The sequence below is a fragment of the Lampetra fluviatilis genome, chromosome 52 (assembly GCF_964198595.1).
Source record: "Lampetra fluviatilis chromosome 52, kcLamFluv1.1, whole genome shotgun sequence".
NCBI classification, from domain to species: domain Eukaryota; kingdom Metazoa; phylum Chordata; class Hyperoartia; order Petromyzontiformes; family Petromyzontidae; genus Lampetra; species Lampetra fluviatilis.
The window spans coordinates 3,086,515-3,103,378 of NC_136326.1; the positions used below are offsets into that span (position 1 = coordinate 3,086,515).

Sequence of the window (16,864 nt, forward strand, 5' to 3'; positions counted from 1 at the left end):
AAAGCAGTTCTGAACAAACGAGTTTTCAATCTGTTTGATTTGAAAGTGCATAGCTCCCAGCGGCTTCCTAATATCGGAAGGGCGTTCCAGACGGCCGCGAAAGCGCATCTGAATGCGCGCGCGATGGCGGTGACCGCCGTCCTTTGTCCGATGGCTTAGCCAGAAGCCGCCGCCGCTGCTGCTGCTGCGAGGATGACCGGAGTGTCACGTGACGGTTTGTGCCCCTTGACGAGACCAGCGAGGTATCCCGTGGTTCATTTGTGGCGAGCGCTTTGTGGGTGATGAGAGGTGTGAAGGCAGAGGAAGGCCGGGAGCAATCGGGTGCAGCAGGAGCAGCAGGGTAAATCTGGTCGGGTGGATGGCAATCCTCCCCCCCCCCCATATAGTGACTAACCGGGTGACTTGCCTGCGTAGCTCGCGAGTAGGAGGTGTGTAGGCCGTGCAACTGCATCAGGGCACCACGGGCCCAGGCGTGGGGCTACTAAGAGGTAGGGAGATAAGTTGGATGTAGGGGGAGGGGGGGGGCGTTGTTGCTGGAGCCGGCATTTAAATGCTTGCACCAGGGCCAGTTGCCAAACCTCGCTGCGCCACTGCCCACAATTTGATTATGATTAAGATGCACCTGCCTTCTGATGTCATCGCTTCGGCGTTGCGCGCGGCCTGGCACACTCGGAGCCATGAGCTACGCGTCGTCGATTCGGTGATCAATATCGACGTTCTGAGCTTCTGGATGAACGCATCAACGTTCTCTGTTTGTTTACGGTTCCACGGGGCGGGAGGGGTGGAGCGGTGGTCCTTGCGGCAGAGAAGTGGCCGCCGAAAGATTTTGGGTCTTGCGGAGGGAGGGAGGGAGGAGCGGTGGTGGCGATGAGCAGGAGACGGGGAGAGAGCGGGAGATGGAGCGAGCGGAAGACGAAACGACGCGCAGGGACGGCGGTTACTCCTGCACGGGGTAGAAGGGAGAGGTTAAACGACTGAACGAGTGAGAGAAGAGGAGGAAGAGGAGGAGAAGGGGGCGATGTTAAAAAAAACACATAGAGGGCAGGGGAAGCAAGAGGCAGGAAGTCGAGAGGGGGGCGACCGAAGAGAAATCGCGTGCGGCGAGGGATCGCGCACGCATAGATCAATGTCTTCCTTTCTCCGGCCCCCCCCCCTCTTCCCCCCCCCCCAGCGCGCCCCCCACCCGCATCCCGTTACCCGATCCTGCCCAACACGCTCATTGTTTCAGCGCTCCCATTGATCCCGGTTTAAATATAGCGTGCGGCGCTCTAGCGGCCGGGTGGCATGACGTAATAGCGCGCGGCATGTGATGCCCGGCACAGCTGCTGCCGTGGGCACAGCCTCGCTCCCGAGCGTGCGCGCGGTCGCGTGCACAACCCAAGCGCGCGTGTGCCTCGTGCCGGCTTGCGCTCGAAGTGCGCGCGCGTGTGTGCTCGCGTGCTTGGGCACTCGTGTGCTTGTCCGCATAGGCATTTGCACGTGTGGGCACTTGAGTGCGTGCGTGCGTGCACCGCGTGCTCTTGAGCTGTGGTGGCCGCGCCCGGTTGCCAGTCGGCGATGGTGGGGGGGAGGGGGCGGGCAGTGTGGTGGTCAAATCCCGTTTGGTGGATTCCGTTTGGACTCCGTCGCCCAGGTTGTCCTGTCCGCCGTCGTGCGCGTGTTGTTCTGCCGTGTAATCAGCAGCGCATGGAGGGAAACGCGGGTCTGGGAGCCGGTTGGCGGTGGTCAAAGCCCCGTGCGTGTCAATTTAATTGGAAGTGCCCGAGTGCGACTGCTGAAGTTGCCCGACCGATCGCGGTGGTGATGAGCGTTGCCCCCCCCCCCCCCCCCCCTGTGGGTTTAGGGCCGAAGAAGACTTTCAGATAGCTTTGGCGACCCCTCCCGCTCCCCACACGCACACACATTGACACGCACAGCTGCAATAACAAATAATAACGGGACGAATTATTAGCGCTCACATCTACCGCGCTGCCATCCTCTCGCCAGCAGAGACTCAACGCGGCCCAAGACGCTCGTTGGTGACGGACAAACATAATCTGCGGGACCGCCTCGAAGGCGGTAGGCCTCATCCAGCCGCGGGCCGGGAGAAACGGAGTCACGCGGGCCGTGCGCGCTGAAGTCGTGGGTCGCATTTGGCCCGCAGATGGTCGAAAATCCACCGGCCGTGGTTCGGAGCCCGTTGATGGTTGGTCACTGGGGGGGTTGGGGCAGAGGTCGCAAACGGGTTTTGATTCCTTACCCGTACCCGGCCGCACCAGGGTCGCAAACGGGTAGGCCGGGTACGGGTAGGGTACGGGTATCGGTTACCCGATTGCGACCTCCTGGATGAAGCCATGTTGCAGGCGCGGGTGGGTTGATTCTAGGAACTTGAATTGTGAGAAGAGACAAGACGTTGGGAAATGAGTGACAAACGGTTACTCACCAGTGACTCACGGTCTACCCATACCCGGTCGCACCAGGGTTGCAAACGGGTACCCGTACCCGTACCCTGCCGGGTACGGGTAGCCGGGTATCGGGTAGGGTACGGTTATCGGGTACCCGATTGCGACCTTTGAGTTGGGGTGGCGGGCGGCCTCGTGGTGGTTGCCGGGTCTCGGGGTGCTCCCTCTTGTGTGTCGTCACGTCACTGCACCGCGCGCTCGCTCCTCCGTCTCGTGTTAACTCCCCGCGGGAAATGGGCGAAGCTCAATATTTGTACTTGTAACGAAAAAAAACTCGACGCGTTCGTCGATAATGTAACACCGTGTGTGTGTGTGGGGCCTTAAAAGGAAAAAAATATAAAAATAAAAGGCGACGGTTCGGGCATTCGCCCTCCTTCATTCATGCGCTATGAAGAAGGGACATTGCCTGAAGCGTCACCACGGTTTTTCCTTTGTAGGGCCACACACACACAAGGTGTTGTGGTTGACGAGCGCGTCGAGTTCTTGCCCACAGGTGCTTGTGCACCACTGCCCAACGCAGAAAAGCGGCGGCAGTAAGCATCGCCAACGCTTCTCTCTGTCAAGCTGCCGAATCGCCGAACGTGTAACGATGCGTCGATTCGTTGCTTGAAGTCGAATGGCCCACGTGTTCCCAGGACGTTCGCTGACTCCGTCTCGAGGGAGAATGGATTAATTAGGACTCGTGCATGCGGCGCACGCTTGAAGATGGCGCAACTGTTACGTTTATGCTAACGAAGGGCGCTCGGCTGTAGAAACGAGATAAAAAATAGACAGCGCAGCAATGCAAACAAGACGGTGCAAATTAGAGGGAGGATTTACCGCTGGAACAAACATCAACATCGAATCGGATCACTTGGGCGAGTGAATCACTGCATGCATGCACGTTTTGGCAACGTCTTTGGACAGATTTCTATACAGCAGACGGACGTTTCTGAGCGTTTGATGTCAACATTATATCCTAGAAATGTACATGTGTGCACCGGCCTGTCTCTACATGCTGTCAGATAGTGATATTTCCTGTGGCTGTCTCTCTATATATGATATATATATATTTTAACTGACACTCTTTTAAATACAAAGACTAGGAACTTGCTTTTAAGACTCGCAGTCAACTCTCGCCTCCTCAGGATAGCCGAGAGATTTCTTTTGAAAAGCCAAAAATATAGACATGAAATTTCTTCCGTGCCAGCCCAACCGGAACCCGTTGCCCCATGTTCTCAGATTTTGCCGGGAAAATTCACCTTGGGGTGGGGGGGGGGGGTTGAGAAAGGGGGGTTTTGGGGCCTGTTGAGTTTAGAAATGGTAGTCATTAGAAAAAAAATTGTTCAAATATTTCCTTCCGAGCTGTGACCTTGGGCAAAGGTCAACCCAAAGTGAAAAAGTGACTTTGACTAGAAAAATCACCCTGGGCACAATGTGGACACCACCGTTTTGTGCAGCACCTCGTTCCACTCATCGGGAGCGCTGCGGCGGCTAGGAGATGTTAACTACCTCACCTGGTATACAAGAGGTCGTGGGTTTGATCCAGAGCCTGGCGCCTGCTGTTTATTTGGAGTTTGCTTGTCTCTCTCCCCCTGTGGTCGCGTGGATATTTCTCCGGGTCCTCCGTTGTTTTTTTTTTCCCCCCAGTTAAAGACATGCGTTGAGTGTTTGACTGCTGTAAATTTGCTCTTGATAAGCCTCCTTTCGTTTTTGGCCAGATCGCTTCTGAAAAAAACATATGTAGTTCCGTGGGCCTTGCCTTGTAAAATATAAATAGGGCAATAGGTTATGAACAGGGCTGTTCAGAAACAAATATCACGTGCCCCTAACTTTTGGCAGTGGCGAGTGTTATTCCAACTTCAGCCCAACCCCCTCTACCCTGTGTGATTCTGAAATGTAACCACTGCTGTAAGAACCCGGTTTTTGCAGACAAATTCTATCTCGTAATTTCCGGGGTTAAGGCCAACCGCCACGATCTTTTCTAGATTTGAAGTTTTCGTAACTGCAAGGATTCATACTCTGTTCTTTTTCGGTAAAGTCACGTAGGTAATTTTTTTTAAAATAAGTTAACTCACGACGTTTCGGAAGCAACACAAGCCTCCGTCGTCAGGTGTAACTGCTCCAGTGAAATTGCCGTAGCGTAACGTCCAAATGTTTTTTTTGTTGTCGCGTCACCCTTCCACCATACGACCTGCCGGCACTGTGAAACCGTCACGAGGTGCACAAGCGTTCCAGCTTGCTCTCACCGGGTGTCTCGAGAAACTCGTCGCGACCGAGTTTTGGCAGCGATTTTGTTGAGCCGCTTCGTTTAGAAAACGCTCCCACTGATGAGCGAGGGGAAATAACTCGGCTTGTTTTACCGTTCAAAAGTGTGCGACGAAGTGTGTGTGACCTTGAGCAACGTGTGCCAGGCTTCCGATTTGGAATAATTTCACTCGCGGTAGCCGCCCGCCGGCATCGTTGCGTGGTGCTGCGAATTCACGCTTTGGGTTTTTCTTTTTTTACGGTTGCGTCGTGATCGCAGCGCGTCTTGTGATTGGACGGAATTTGTCACGTGCAGGTTAATATTTCTTGACTTAAAGCTTTCGTGACTGCAGGAATTAATTCTTTGGGTCTTTCGGTAAGTCATGTAGATAGGTTCAAATTAATAAAATAAAGAGAGTCGATTTTATTTTATTTTTATTAACTTGAACCTGAAAACACTCACAGTTTGTATCTTCTTAACAGGTCGACTTTCGCAACCAATATTCATTTTAATAATTATAATGAGATGCGTATTGACCTGTACTCTGGTGAGTGTGTGGTTGTGAGCTGCAGTGTGGCGGTGGTCAGACGTGGTGTGGATGGGGTGAAACAGTCACTCTGGTAGCCCGACTCCCCAACATGGGTGGACGAATCATGATAAAAGTTTTTTGGTTTAGATCGCGTAAATATCAATGTGTCATTAAACCCGCCACCACCCGATCAGCCAATTAGTAAGGTTTGTCACGTAAACAGAACGTGCCAATTCGTTACGAGTACAGCACACCGGTGTGTTGGAGAGCAAATCCACAACATTTACAATCCGAGTACATCCAGCATCACGGGGCGATTTTTCTTTGTCGCCAGAATTGGCGAGTTGGCAACACATCCATACTTACGCGATCTAACCCAAAGAGAAGAAAATCAAATCTTCACCATGAATGATATTGGTTTGCGAAAGCCGACCCACGTGTGAGATTGCGACTTTATTTACCTTCGCCGGAAGTGTGGTGCAGGTTGGCCCAAAGAGTGCTGTCAGGTGTTTGGCTCATCCACCATCACAGCAGCGGCAGCAGCAGAGTCTCGAACGACTGTTGTAGTGGTTTTTCGAGCAAAAGCCTTAAAATAGCGTGCGGCGGTGGCGGTGTCTCGTTTTTGCGCGGCAAAAAAAGCTTCGCTCGTCATTGGCCGTGCGAAATTGCGCGAGTTTGTCAGACTTTTATTTCATCGTTCGCATATATATACATACGGGGGAGTGGTGAAATGTGATCGTAGATGACAGTAATTATAAGTGTGAATTCAAATGGGTTTCAAATTCCTCCCCATTCAGTTTTGGGATGCAGGGAACCCTTCCAATTTAACATGTTACTCCGTTGTTTTTCTCAATAATTAAATGTCGTGCAAGTATTTTATTCGTTGTTTTGACTGCTTCCGTGTGCGATTTTCAATTATCAAATTGCTTTTACGAACGAGCGTGTGAAGACTGCATAATATTAATTTGCAGTTTAAAGTGATTCATTATATTTGTGTTGGCATGTGTTGGGAGTGTGCACGCACATTCGGTGAGTGAACGAATGATCGGGTGAATGAACGAGCGATGGGGTGAGTGAACGAGTGATGGGGTGAGTGAACGAGTGATCGGGTGAGTGAACGAGCGAGTGACGGAGTGAGTATGCGAGCGAGTGAACGGCCGATTTGAGTGGGCGAGTCGGCGAGAGTGAACGCGGGATCGAGAGAGGGAGGGAGACGGTGAGTGAGTCGGCGGTGCTGAAGTGAGCGAGGTAAGAGAGTCGGCCAGCAAGCGATCGAGTGAGTGAGCGAGTCTGCCCGTGTTCGAGCCCTCCGGCGGGAGTGGAGGCGGCTTTAACAGTGATGTAACGGGCCATCGCCATTGACCCGCGATCCTGGTTTCCACGCGATATCGGATGCGCAGTCGATTTCTATTTGAGGCCCGTCGACGCGGCGGGCTGATTACACCATTGTTTCAAGTGCTCAGACTTTGTTATTAAGTAGATCTCGTTGGTGTCACCCGATCTTTGATATAAAATTCTTAAAGGATTTGAAGTCGATTTAAAAAAAAAAAACTCTGTCTACGCTGAGACTCCCCTCCCCGAGTATACGGCCAAAGACCCCCCTCTCATTCACTGAATCGTCGCAGCTCAGCTTTTTCCTTTAATACAGTATTTTATCATTGCGAATATAGCGGCCTCTAGTGGCTGGGGGAACTTCTGGCAGCAGTGGCGCGCGAGCAAGCAATTTGCAGGGCCGCACCTTTCACCGTCGTGTTTAATAATCTACGGTCAGTGGCGCTGCGCACAATGGGCGTTGTTGGCCACGCTCGTGCGCCCCTGTTCCTCCCGTGGGCACCGGTCCCCCTCGCCCGTCCGGTGAGAAGAACGCGTCGCGTTTTCTCGGGGCGATTCCATGTTGGCGCCGGCGCTCGCCGATGTACACGTTGAACGCCTTTCGCGCACCCGTACGTAGCCAACCACGAGCGAGTCGGAGATTAGCCCCCGTCGCTCGCTCGTCGGCTAGTCGGGGCTCCTCTTCTCTCGCTCGAACCGTGGTTACACTGGTCCTGCGGACTTCCCTCATTGTTATTCTGGCACCCATTTCACGCGCAGAGCTCTCGCGACCAAACATGATTCACGATCAAATAAATGTAAAGTGTCGTACCCACCCGCCTCCACCCCACGAGTTTGCACGTTTTGTTCCACGTGACCAACCCTTACTGGTGTGGAGGTGGGTGCACGACACATTTTACATTGACGTGACCCAAACCCAACAAACATTATCATGAATCCTCCACCCATGTAGGGGGAGTCGGGCTACCAGACCGACTGTTTCACCCCATCCACGCCGTGTCTAACCACCGCCACACACCGCAACTCACAACCACACTCGCTCGCCCACCCGCTTGCCGCGCTGCAGGTGAATATGGTACCTCTCCCCGCCTCTCCCCTCCCATTGTCCCCTATCCTGAGCCCGTAAAACCACACTCGGTTCAAGAAACGCGTGACGCTCTTCATCTGTCACGGCTTTCATTCGAGCGGCTGGGTTGCCCAGTAGTAACGCTCCTTCCTCGCAGCACCAAAGGGCCTAGGTTCGATTGCCCGACCTTGAGCGCCTTTACCGTGTGGGGTTTGTGTGTTTCTCCCCCTGTGCTTGTGTGGGTTTGCTCAGCTCTCCTGTTTCCTCCCTGCACGTACGATGTCACGGGCATTGGCCAAATAATCACGGTGTCGAGAAATAACAAGCAAATAACTCCAATTGGGATTACACACACACAGCAGAAACATCGCCCTCTACCCATTCTGCAAAAAAAAACCTGGCAGGACCCTCTTGAAAAAGAGCTTTTCCTGGTTAAATAAGCGTAATAATGACATTCATAAATAACATAATCAACATCGTCATCAACTAATGTCGCTAAAAATATTCCACTTGAGGTCCCAAACACTCCTGTCTCTTCCCACGCACTGCTGCACTTTAAAATCCCCTCCCATCTTATCCTGAGCCCTTCATAATAACCGTGCTCATATCAGGAAGCCTATTAACTCTTGATCTACGTGTGTGTAGTGAACTTCTTTCGCGCGCCGTACGTAGCCGACCGCGCTAATCGGAAGTGCGTCGGGGGGGGGGGGTCAACAAACTAACACATAGATAGCAGTTCTCGATTTGAAGCTTTCGTGACTGCAAGGATTCATACTCTTAGGTTATTTCGGTAAAGTCACGTAGGTTAAAAAAGAAAACAACTAAATTAAATCACGATGTTTCGGAGGCAACACAAGTCTCCGTCATCAGGTGGGACCGTCACAGCTAGATTTGCTCTATCAAGCGATTTATTTTATTTCTATTATTACTTTTAGTAATTTTTTATTTTATTTTTTACTTACGTGACTTTACCGAAAAAACCTAAGAGTATAGCAGTTCTCGCCAAACGAGCGGCTTCCTAATATCGGAAGAGCGTTCCAGACGGCCGCGAAAGCGCAATTGAAAGCAAACACAAACGAGCAGATCTATTCAATCTTGAGCAGTGACTGGTTCTGACCGTTTTGCATTTTCGTGCCTTCAGGTTCCTGTGCCCTGCAGCTCTGCAGCTCTGCAAAGAGGTAAAAGAAACGGTCCTTGCGGTCGTAGCCGAGGCAACGCACGCGGTCACAAGAGACTCTGTTCCGCTTCCCGTGTCACGCTGCATCGGCGCACCTAGCCTGGCGCAAGCGCCGTGGTGACGTCGCCGCCGCTTGGTGCCGAGTGGCGGTTGTTTGTTGTTGTTGTTGTTGTTGACGCCGCTTTGGTAGTTGACGGATCAGCTCTGCGCTGTGTGATGTGTGCAGCCACACTTGCTCGGGACGACCGTATTTATCTGGACAGGAGTGCAGCACACATTTTGTTCTCCTTTGCCGCCATGCGTTTTAAAGCAGAAGTGAGCATTGCGTCGTATAGTACGGTAGGTGCGTGTCTGTGTGTCTGTGGGGAGCGGTGGCGCAGTGGTTAGCGCGCTGCGTGACCTGGTTTCGATTGCTGCTCACGGCCAAAAGCAGTGATTATCTGCAACGGTTCTGGGCCACTCCTAGGTCGACTCGGCCTCACATGAGTAACTGGTGCAGTGTGCAAACATCGCCACTCGGGAGACAAAGGTGGACAGGCGTGGTGCCGGCCACCCACCCCATCGTGTCCTGTGCCGGTCTAGCCCCAACAGTCCGTTAAGGCTATACGGGGCTTCGCCGTCTTTGTGTGTCACGCGGGACGTGTGTAACAAGCAGCAGGTGTGTGCGGCGTGCGACGACTTCATTTGCATTCGAACCGAGGTCGGATTTCACGTCCCGATTCTCCTGGCCACGGCGAACATCGTCGGCGGAGCGCGATTTTCCTAAGCGCCTCGTCCACCGCGGCGGTTTCGCGTCGACCTTCCGCACGCGGTCAAACGCAAAACTCCACCACGGCCGACGGAGCATGCGGGGGGGGGGGGGGGGGAAGAGACCTCCACCGGTAGCAACGGCACGGCTCGGCTCGAAGCGTTGGCGGCATTCGCAGCGGCCTCGGTTGATCGCTGGCAGCGGTGGCGTTTGGGAATGAGTGATGAGCCGCGGAAGGTGGGAGGAGAGGCGGTGGTGGAAAGTGGCTTGCTGCGTGGGGTTCGAGGCCAGGGGGGTGGGGGGCATTGCTGGAGGGGTGAGTTGGGGGTGGAGAGACGCGGGGGGGGTGGAGGGAGGGGGGGTGGGGGGCCGTGGCACTGCCTACACCAACACCTGTGTGACTATCAGGCGCCGCCCCCGCTGCACCCCAGGGGCAGGCGACGAATGAGACCCCCACTTCCTGGTTGCATGCGCAATGAGGGCGCTCTATATGAAGCGGCGGCGCTGGAGCCTCAGGAGGAGAGAGAGAGAGAGAGTCGATTGGGGGGGGGAGTGGAGAGAGAGGTGCCAGGCAGCAAGAAATAGACGCAGAGAGTGCGAGAGAGAGGGGACGCGGGCGAAAGCGGTGGAGGGGGGGGTGGACGCGAGAGTGCGCGCGCACGCCAGCTGGGAATGTGCGGCGACACGCACGGACACTGACGCCCTTCAGGCCTCGTTCAGCCGTCCTTAAGGCCTCGCTGTGCAGCGACCGACCGCCTGCCAGCCCACCAGCCCGCCAGCCCGCGTGCGAGAGCGCCATCCGTCTGCCGTTGGCCTGCGGGACCCCCCCCCCCCCCGCCCCTCGTGCCGAGATGGAGTTGTGCTTCGTGGAGCCGATCCTCAGCTGTTACAACAACCAGTAGGTCGCCGCCGTGGGTCGCGACCCTCCTCCTGTCTTTGGTCGCCCCCCTCGTCATCTGTCGTCACCTCATCCTCTCTGTGCCCTCTCTCCTCCTCGTTGTTCACCTCTTACGGAACGTCCGTCGTCTTGATCCACATCGCTTGTCCCCCTTACCCCGGAAAACGCCGGTGCGTGGACAATTGAAAAAAAAAAAAAATGTGTTTTAAAAATGTTAACGTGCGGGAAGAAACTGCGGCAAGCCACTGGCGGGCGGGCTGGCAGCGCAACGGTGCGCCAACCATACCCCTCTCTACCCCTGCCACTTCTGCCATCCCTCCATCGGCATGTGACACCGCTTATCCGTGTGCGTGCGCGCGTTTGTGTGTACGGGGAAAGTGGTGTAGTAGCGGTGAGCGCGCTGCGCTGCAAACCGGGCGACCGGAGTTTGAGTGACTCTCACGGCACCGCACGTGCGTAAACATCCCTGCGAGTGAGACAAAGGCGGCCGGGCGTGGTGCAGGCCACGCAACCCCCACCGTTGTTCCGTGCCGGCCTTAATCGGTACTCGCTAACAGCACTTGCCCCGTCAGTCTGTTACAGCACATACGGGGAGGGTGGGCTCTTTGTGTGTGTGTGTGTACCGTAGATTCTTGCCTTTCAGAACCCGACTGCCCTTCTACATCGGTCACTCCTGTCTCCCTCTTCCTCCGACGCCTTTGTATCCCTTTGCTGGTCCCTGTGTCCCTGTAATCCTTTTGCTGCTTGAGAGTATTTGGCTGCGAGAAATTTCCTGCACGACGACGATGAGCAACTGCGTCGAGCTACGTAGCTCGGTGAAGCCTCTAACCTGGTGAAATAAAAAGTTGCGGTTTTAATGTGTCTAACACCCGGGTCTTCTCTGCTTCCGTGCCGGCGTTAATGTTTAACGACGAGCGAATCGCCGTTCGGGAGCGCGGAACGCGATGCGGAGAGAGTTGTAACGCAGTAACGTCCGTTCTGTGACGCAGTGTGCCCTTCTCACGCCGTCACCGTTACGGTTCGTTCGCATCGCGCACGGAATTTCGTTTTCGGGATAACTGACGTCCGTTTTGCTTTGGTACGAATTCTTCGGTATGCATAGTTGAACTTCTTCCGCGCCGTACGTAGCCAATCGGAGGTGCAGTGGAAGGACTAGAAACTAAATGCAAAAGACAGTTCTAAAGAAATTAGTTTTCATTTTACATTGCACGGTGCATCGATCCCAGTGGCTCCCTAATATCGGAAGGAAGGGCGTTTCAGACGGCCGCAGAAGCACATCTGAACGCGCCGCGTGATGCAGTGGTGACCATCTTTTTGTTTGATCGTGAGCAAAAAGCCGCTGCTGTTGCTGGATGACCTGAATTCGCTGCGTCGGCAGTGATGCTGCACAAACAAACAACAACAACGAAGAACTGAACGCGTGCGTCAAGAACGCGCTACCTACCCCCTCCTGGCGCCTCTACGGGCTGTGAAGAAGGGCCGTCGCCCGAAACGTCGCCCACTAACGGTGTTGCAGTGGCAGAGTTTTGTGGGCTTCTCATGCAGATCGGAATGAGGGCATTCGCATCGTTTAGTGACGTGTGTATGTGGGGTGGTGTGTTGCAAGTGCCGCGACACTTTCAACACCCCCACGTGTTTGTGCGTTTTCTGCGCTGCGCTACAAACCCGGCGAGCCGAGTTCGATTCCTGCTCACCGGCCAACAGCGGTGACGATTATCTGCACCGGTCCTGGGCCTCCTCTAGGTCGACTAAGCCTAAAATGAGTACCTGATGCGGTGTGTAAAGTCATCGCCGTGGGGGAGACAAAGGCGGCCGGGCGTCGTGCTGGCCACCCACCCCCTCGTGTGCCGTGCTGGCCTTCATAGGTACTACTCGCTAACAGCACTTGCCCCAACAGTTTGTTAAGGCTATAGGGGGCGGTGGATCTTTGTCTCTGTGCGTGAGCATCCTTAGAGTTCTTGCAAAACGAACTTGTATAAAAAAAAAAGAAATGCTTCGCGGAGCAGTGTCATTGATGAATATTGTTTTCTACCACTTTCTACTGCAGCCTCGCCACTGCGCTGCAATCACAACAACAGAGCGTTTCCTTGATTCTCGCGTCCGACACCCACTCCAGCGGCGTTTATTGAATTCAAATCCGCGAGCCAACGACGTTGACGGGCCCGCCTCGCCGCCGCGCACCGCTGCGGCGCTACAGCTGCGCTCCGATCAATCGATCCCCACCCGCCCGCCGATGGCCGTTCGACCGAACTGTTAATTTCGGAGTCGGAGTTAACGTTAATAAAAAAAAGTGCGAAAGAGGCCCTGCCCGTGTCGCGTCGGCGCGAGTCGCTCCGAATCGCCTCGCCAACTGCCGAGTCGTCGATGTCTCTCCCCGCCGCGGTTTCCCTCCGGCCGCCGTGCCGCTTCTCTCGCCTCATTTGCCGCTCACCCCTTCGTTGGCACCCGGCCGGGCCTCCCACTCCCCCACCCCCTCCTGGCAACGGCCGGCCGTGGACCACCCCCCCCGGCTAAACACAAGACGGCCGCGATAGGACGGACGGAGCCCGTGGTGTGCCCTTCCTCCTCCTGTCGCCACAATTCCGCGCCAGCGGCGTGGTCGCCGGCAATCTTCTTGTGATCTCATTGCGCATATGGCCAGCGAGGCAGAGCGGCGTAATTCCACTTTATAGCTCTGCGAGCATTTTCCCTTTTGCCGGCGGTCGTGTTTGCGCCGCGTTCATTCGGTCGGTCGGTCGTGGCTGTCGCTACGACGAGAAAGAGGTGGCGGTGACGGTGGCGGCAGGGGACCGGAGGAGGGCGGTTGTTGGAGACGTGGAAGGGTGGCGAGTAGGATGACTACCGAGATGACCGAACTTTTGTCAGATGTTCTTTGTTGTCTTTTTTTGTGTGCGTCCGATTTATCGTTGTTTGTCTCCCGCCCGTGTTATGGTGTGTTTTGTGATCCAAGGGTCGGCACGTTCACGCCGTCCCTCGTTTGTATTGTTCCTCCGTCCGTTCCCGGTCATACAATTTGTTCTGCTCCGTGAGCCTAAATGGCCCGCGTGACCGTATAATTACCGTAAATCGCCGACAGTCGATTTTTCGCGTGGCGCGCGCAACACAGGGCCACGGGAGGCAATCCCAGTCGATGGATCTGCGCGCCGTTAAATGCCTCCAAAATATCCCCTGCGTGCGAGTTGACCCGCCGGGGCAGTGGCGGCGGTGGCTACGGCTTAGACCTTTGGCAAGCGGTGGCATTGGGGGGGGGTGGGGGCGGATTTGAGTTGCAGGGGGTCTATTGCCTTTGTGCAGCCTCAAAGGCTCATAAGGGGGTGGCAGAGGTGGCGGCGGGGGCAGTTCAGAATCGGAATCTTTATTTGTAGTGGAGGACTCCGTCCGACGCTTTTTTTTGCAGGTGTTTAGTCGTTCTGATAGGCCTTCATCCAACAGCGGATTGACCGTGCCTGATCGATGATTATGACGACGGCGATGAATCCAGGGCAGCTTGAACTGAAACAACCGGGTTGTACGGCCGCAGACAGCTTTCGCACGGGCCGCCCCACTTTACGAGCCTCGCATCGCCGCGTGGGCATCATCCCTCCATTCATCCAGCTCGTCAGCGCCCTCGCGAGAGAGCGCGCTCCGGGGTTTTTGTTCCGTCGAATAACTTAACGCGACCTGCCGTTGCCCGTCGCTCGGGTCCGTGCGGGCGTTCCGCTCCCGGATGGTGTTCCTCCTAAAAGTGGTCGGCGATTAAACGCCCCGGGAAGTCCGCCACTTAAAATAAATCGTCGCCGCTTAACGGGCGGACCTAATCTTGAGAGCGCGCTGTGGGCGCTTGCGGAGGTAAAGGCGGCCGTGGAGCTTGTAACCGGGAAAAGGCGAGCATGGTTGGCTTTTGGCTAATTTATTGTACGAATGTGTGTGGCTTCTTTCGCACACCGGACGTAGCCGACCGCACCAATCGGGGGTGCACTGCACTGGTGTTTGAATCGGACTGCGCTCGTATGTATGTTGAACTTCTTTAGCACCGTATATAACCAACCGCGCTAATCGGATTAGAATTTCACCGTGATTACATCAGAATCGCACTGCGCCCGTATGCACGTATGTTTGTGCGTATGTTGAACCTCTTTCGCGCACCGTCCGTAGCCAACCCGGCTAATGGGAGTTTTGCTGGATTAGAATCCGTCCTGCTGGTGTCACTCTGTGTTACCCCCCCCCCCCTGTCCATCGCCCCCTCCTAGCGCTAAATGTTATGTGCTGGCTTGTGGCCCGCGCTACGGAGTGGCCTGGCTGCGAGGGGGCATCTCCACTTCGGGCGACGAACCCCTGTGACAGCTAGAGGGGGGGGGGAGGCCTGCGTTGTTATCGTCACCGTGACAACCTCCCCGACGCGTTCGTGGTTCGCTACAAACCCGAACGAGCATCATCATCGCGGCAGCTGCGTACGGCACGACTCACGACAAACCCTACGCTGAAGCGACGCCGCTCGCTGCTCTGTGATTGGGGCTCATGACGTTGTCACGGAGTTAACGAATGGTTTTTCAGGGCGATCTACGCCGCAGCTTGTTGTCTGACTGCGCTTTTGGCAGAATCTTCCCCACGGCGGGGACGGCACTTGAACCGCTGACCCCTCGCTCCCCCGGTCTCCGCCCTCCCCCTGCAAGTCGGCTCGCAAGGGGGGGGGGGGGCGGTGTGGTCAACCCTCCCAGGGCTCGCACTCGCCGCTGTTTAAACGAAACACAAGCTGTTCACTTTTTATTTTATTGCACCAGGAGTAAGGCCTACCCACTGAGCTGTGTAGCTCTCAGAAGCAAATGACAGCTCAACATTGTGGCTTATCATCACGTGGAACTCGACAGCAGCCAAACACCCTTAAACGCGTGATGTTGATCCTAAACGTGGACACGGAAAAACCGGAGGACCCGGAGAAGAAACCCACGCGACCCCACGGGGAGGACATGCGCGCTCTAAAAAAGACGGCAGGCGTCGGTGTCGGGATCGAACCCCCACTACCTCCTGTATACCAGGCGAGGTAGTTAACATCTCCCAGCCACCGTGGCGCCCTGACATCGATGGGTTCCTTCGCACGGCGGTGGTTAAGATCTGAGACCTTGCACGCAGGGAGCCTTGGCGCCACGCGTTTTTCCAGGCTGCGAGCCAAGAACGTCTCTGGCTTTTAAAGATTGCTACCTGGGGAGGGGTGCAAGCTCGCTGCCACGGGCTAGGCGTGTGAACGGAGCGGTGATGGTTCGGTAACGAGGTACGCTCTGAAACTGCCGCGGCGCTTGGATCCGGAGCCGGGCGTTCGTGATTTTGCGACGTTCGGAATCCGCTCCGTCTATTGTTCTAATTATTTCTCGCGTTGACCGGCGTGGCGAAGTATGGTCGCGTAAAAGCCTGTTCCGACCGCCCCCGTCGCGTCGTGAACAGGCCCTCCACGGAGCAGCGGAAAGACAAATGGGGCTGCAGCGTGCGTACACGTGCCGGTCGCGTTTATCGGCTTGCCCCCCCTGTACGGCGGCGGTGGCGGCGTCTTCTTCAGACGCTTTAGCTATTTACACGTTATCTAAATTAAAATTGTGGTAAATGATTTATCGCTGCGATAAATCTACTTGTGCGCGCGAGGGGAAACGCGCTGCCGTTAAAGCTGCCGCTACCGCTGCTGCTGGTGGTGGTGCTTCTGTTGGTGGTGCTGCTGGTGGTGCAAGTAATGCTGGTGGTGCTGCTGGTGCTGCTGGTGGTGGTGGTGCTGCTGGTGGTGCAAGTAATGTTGGTGGTGCTGCTGGTGGTGCAAGTAATGCTGGTGGTGCTGCTGGTGCTGCTGGTGGTGGTGGTGCTGCTGGTGGTGCAAGTAATGTTGGTGGTGCTGCTGGTGGTGCAAGTAATGCTGGTGGTGCTGCTGGTGCTGCTGGTGGTGGTGGTGCTGCTGCTACTGCTGCTGCTGCTTCTCAGCGCGTTTTCCAAACGGGTTGTGCACGACCCCCGGGGCTGTTCGCTTCCAGGTACCGTGTGGTTTTGAGGGGCCGGGGGGGGGGGGAGTGGAGGCGCAGTGATTAGGACACTGCGCCTATTAACCCGGGTGACCTGATTTGATATCTGATGGAAAACGATAGAATCATAATGGTCCTGAAACCAACACATCACAGGCTCGCACCGATGACCAGCATTGGTGAGGTCAGGTAAAACAAACGCCCTGTGACCGATACAGCATGGGGGGGGGGGGGGGCCTTCATCCAGTCGGCAGTGGATTGACACGGGGCTGTCATTTATCATTTAACACGTTATTGTACGCTTGGAAATGTAATGCACTTTATAGTAATTTTCTTTTACGAAGTTCACCGTTGTGATGGCGCTAAATGTTATTGTTTTTGCATCGTGTTTTTTTCTTTTTACACGAGCACACATTTTTTCGTGTGGTTTTGCACCGATTTTCTTGAAAAAAAAAATCGATCGCTGAA

At 55.1% G+C, this 16,864-nt stretch overlaps 1 protein-coding gene across 3 annotated transcripts in view; it reads left to right on the forward strand.

Moving 5' to 3' along the window:
* Positions 1-16,864, forward strand: part of LOC144949086 (estrogen-related receptor gamma-like) — a 101,019-nt gene that overhangs the window by 35,551 nt on the left and 48,604 nt on the right. Inside the window, exon 1 of one of the 3 annotated variants that reach the window (XM_078878919.1) lies at positions 10,073-10,418. The exons of the other annotated variants lie outside the window; for them this stretch is intronic. Within the exon in view, the coding sequence (XP_078735045.1) occupies positions 10,372-10,418 (47 nt within the window). The 5' untranslated portion in view covers positions 10,073-10,371. Of the gene's footprint in view, positions 1-10,072; positions 10,419-16,864 lie in introns of those variants that run through there. 3 annotated transcript variants of the gene reach the window in all.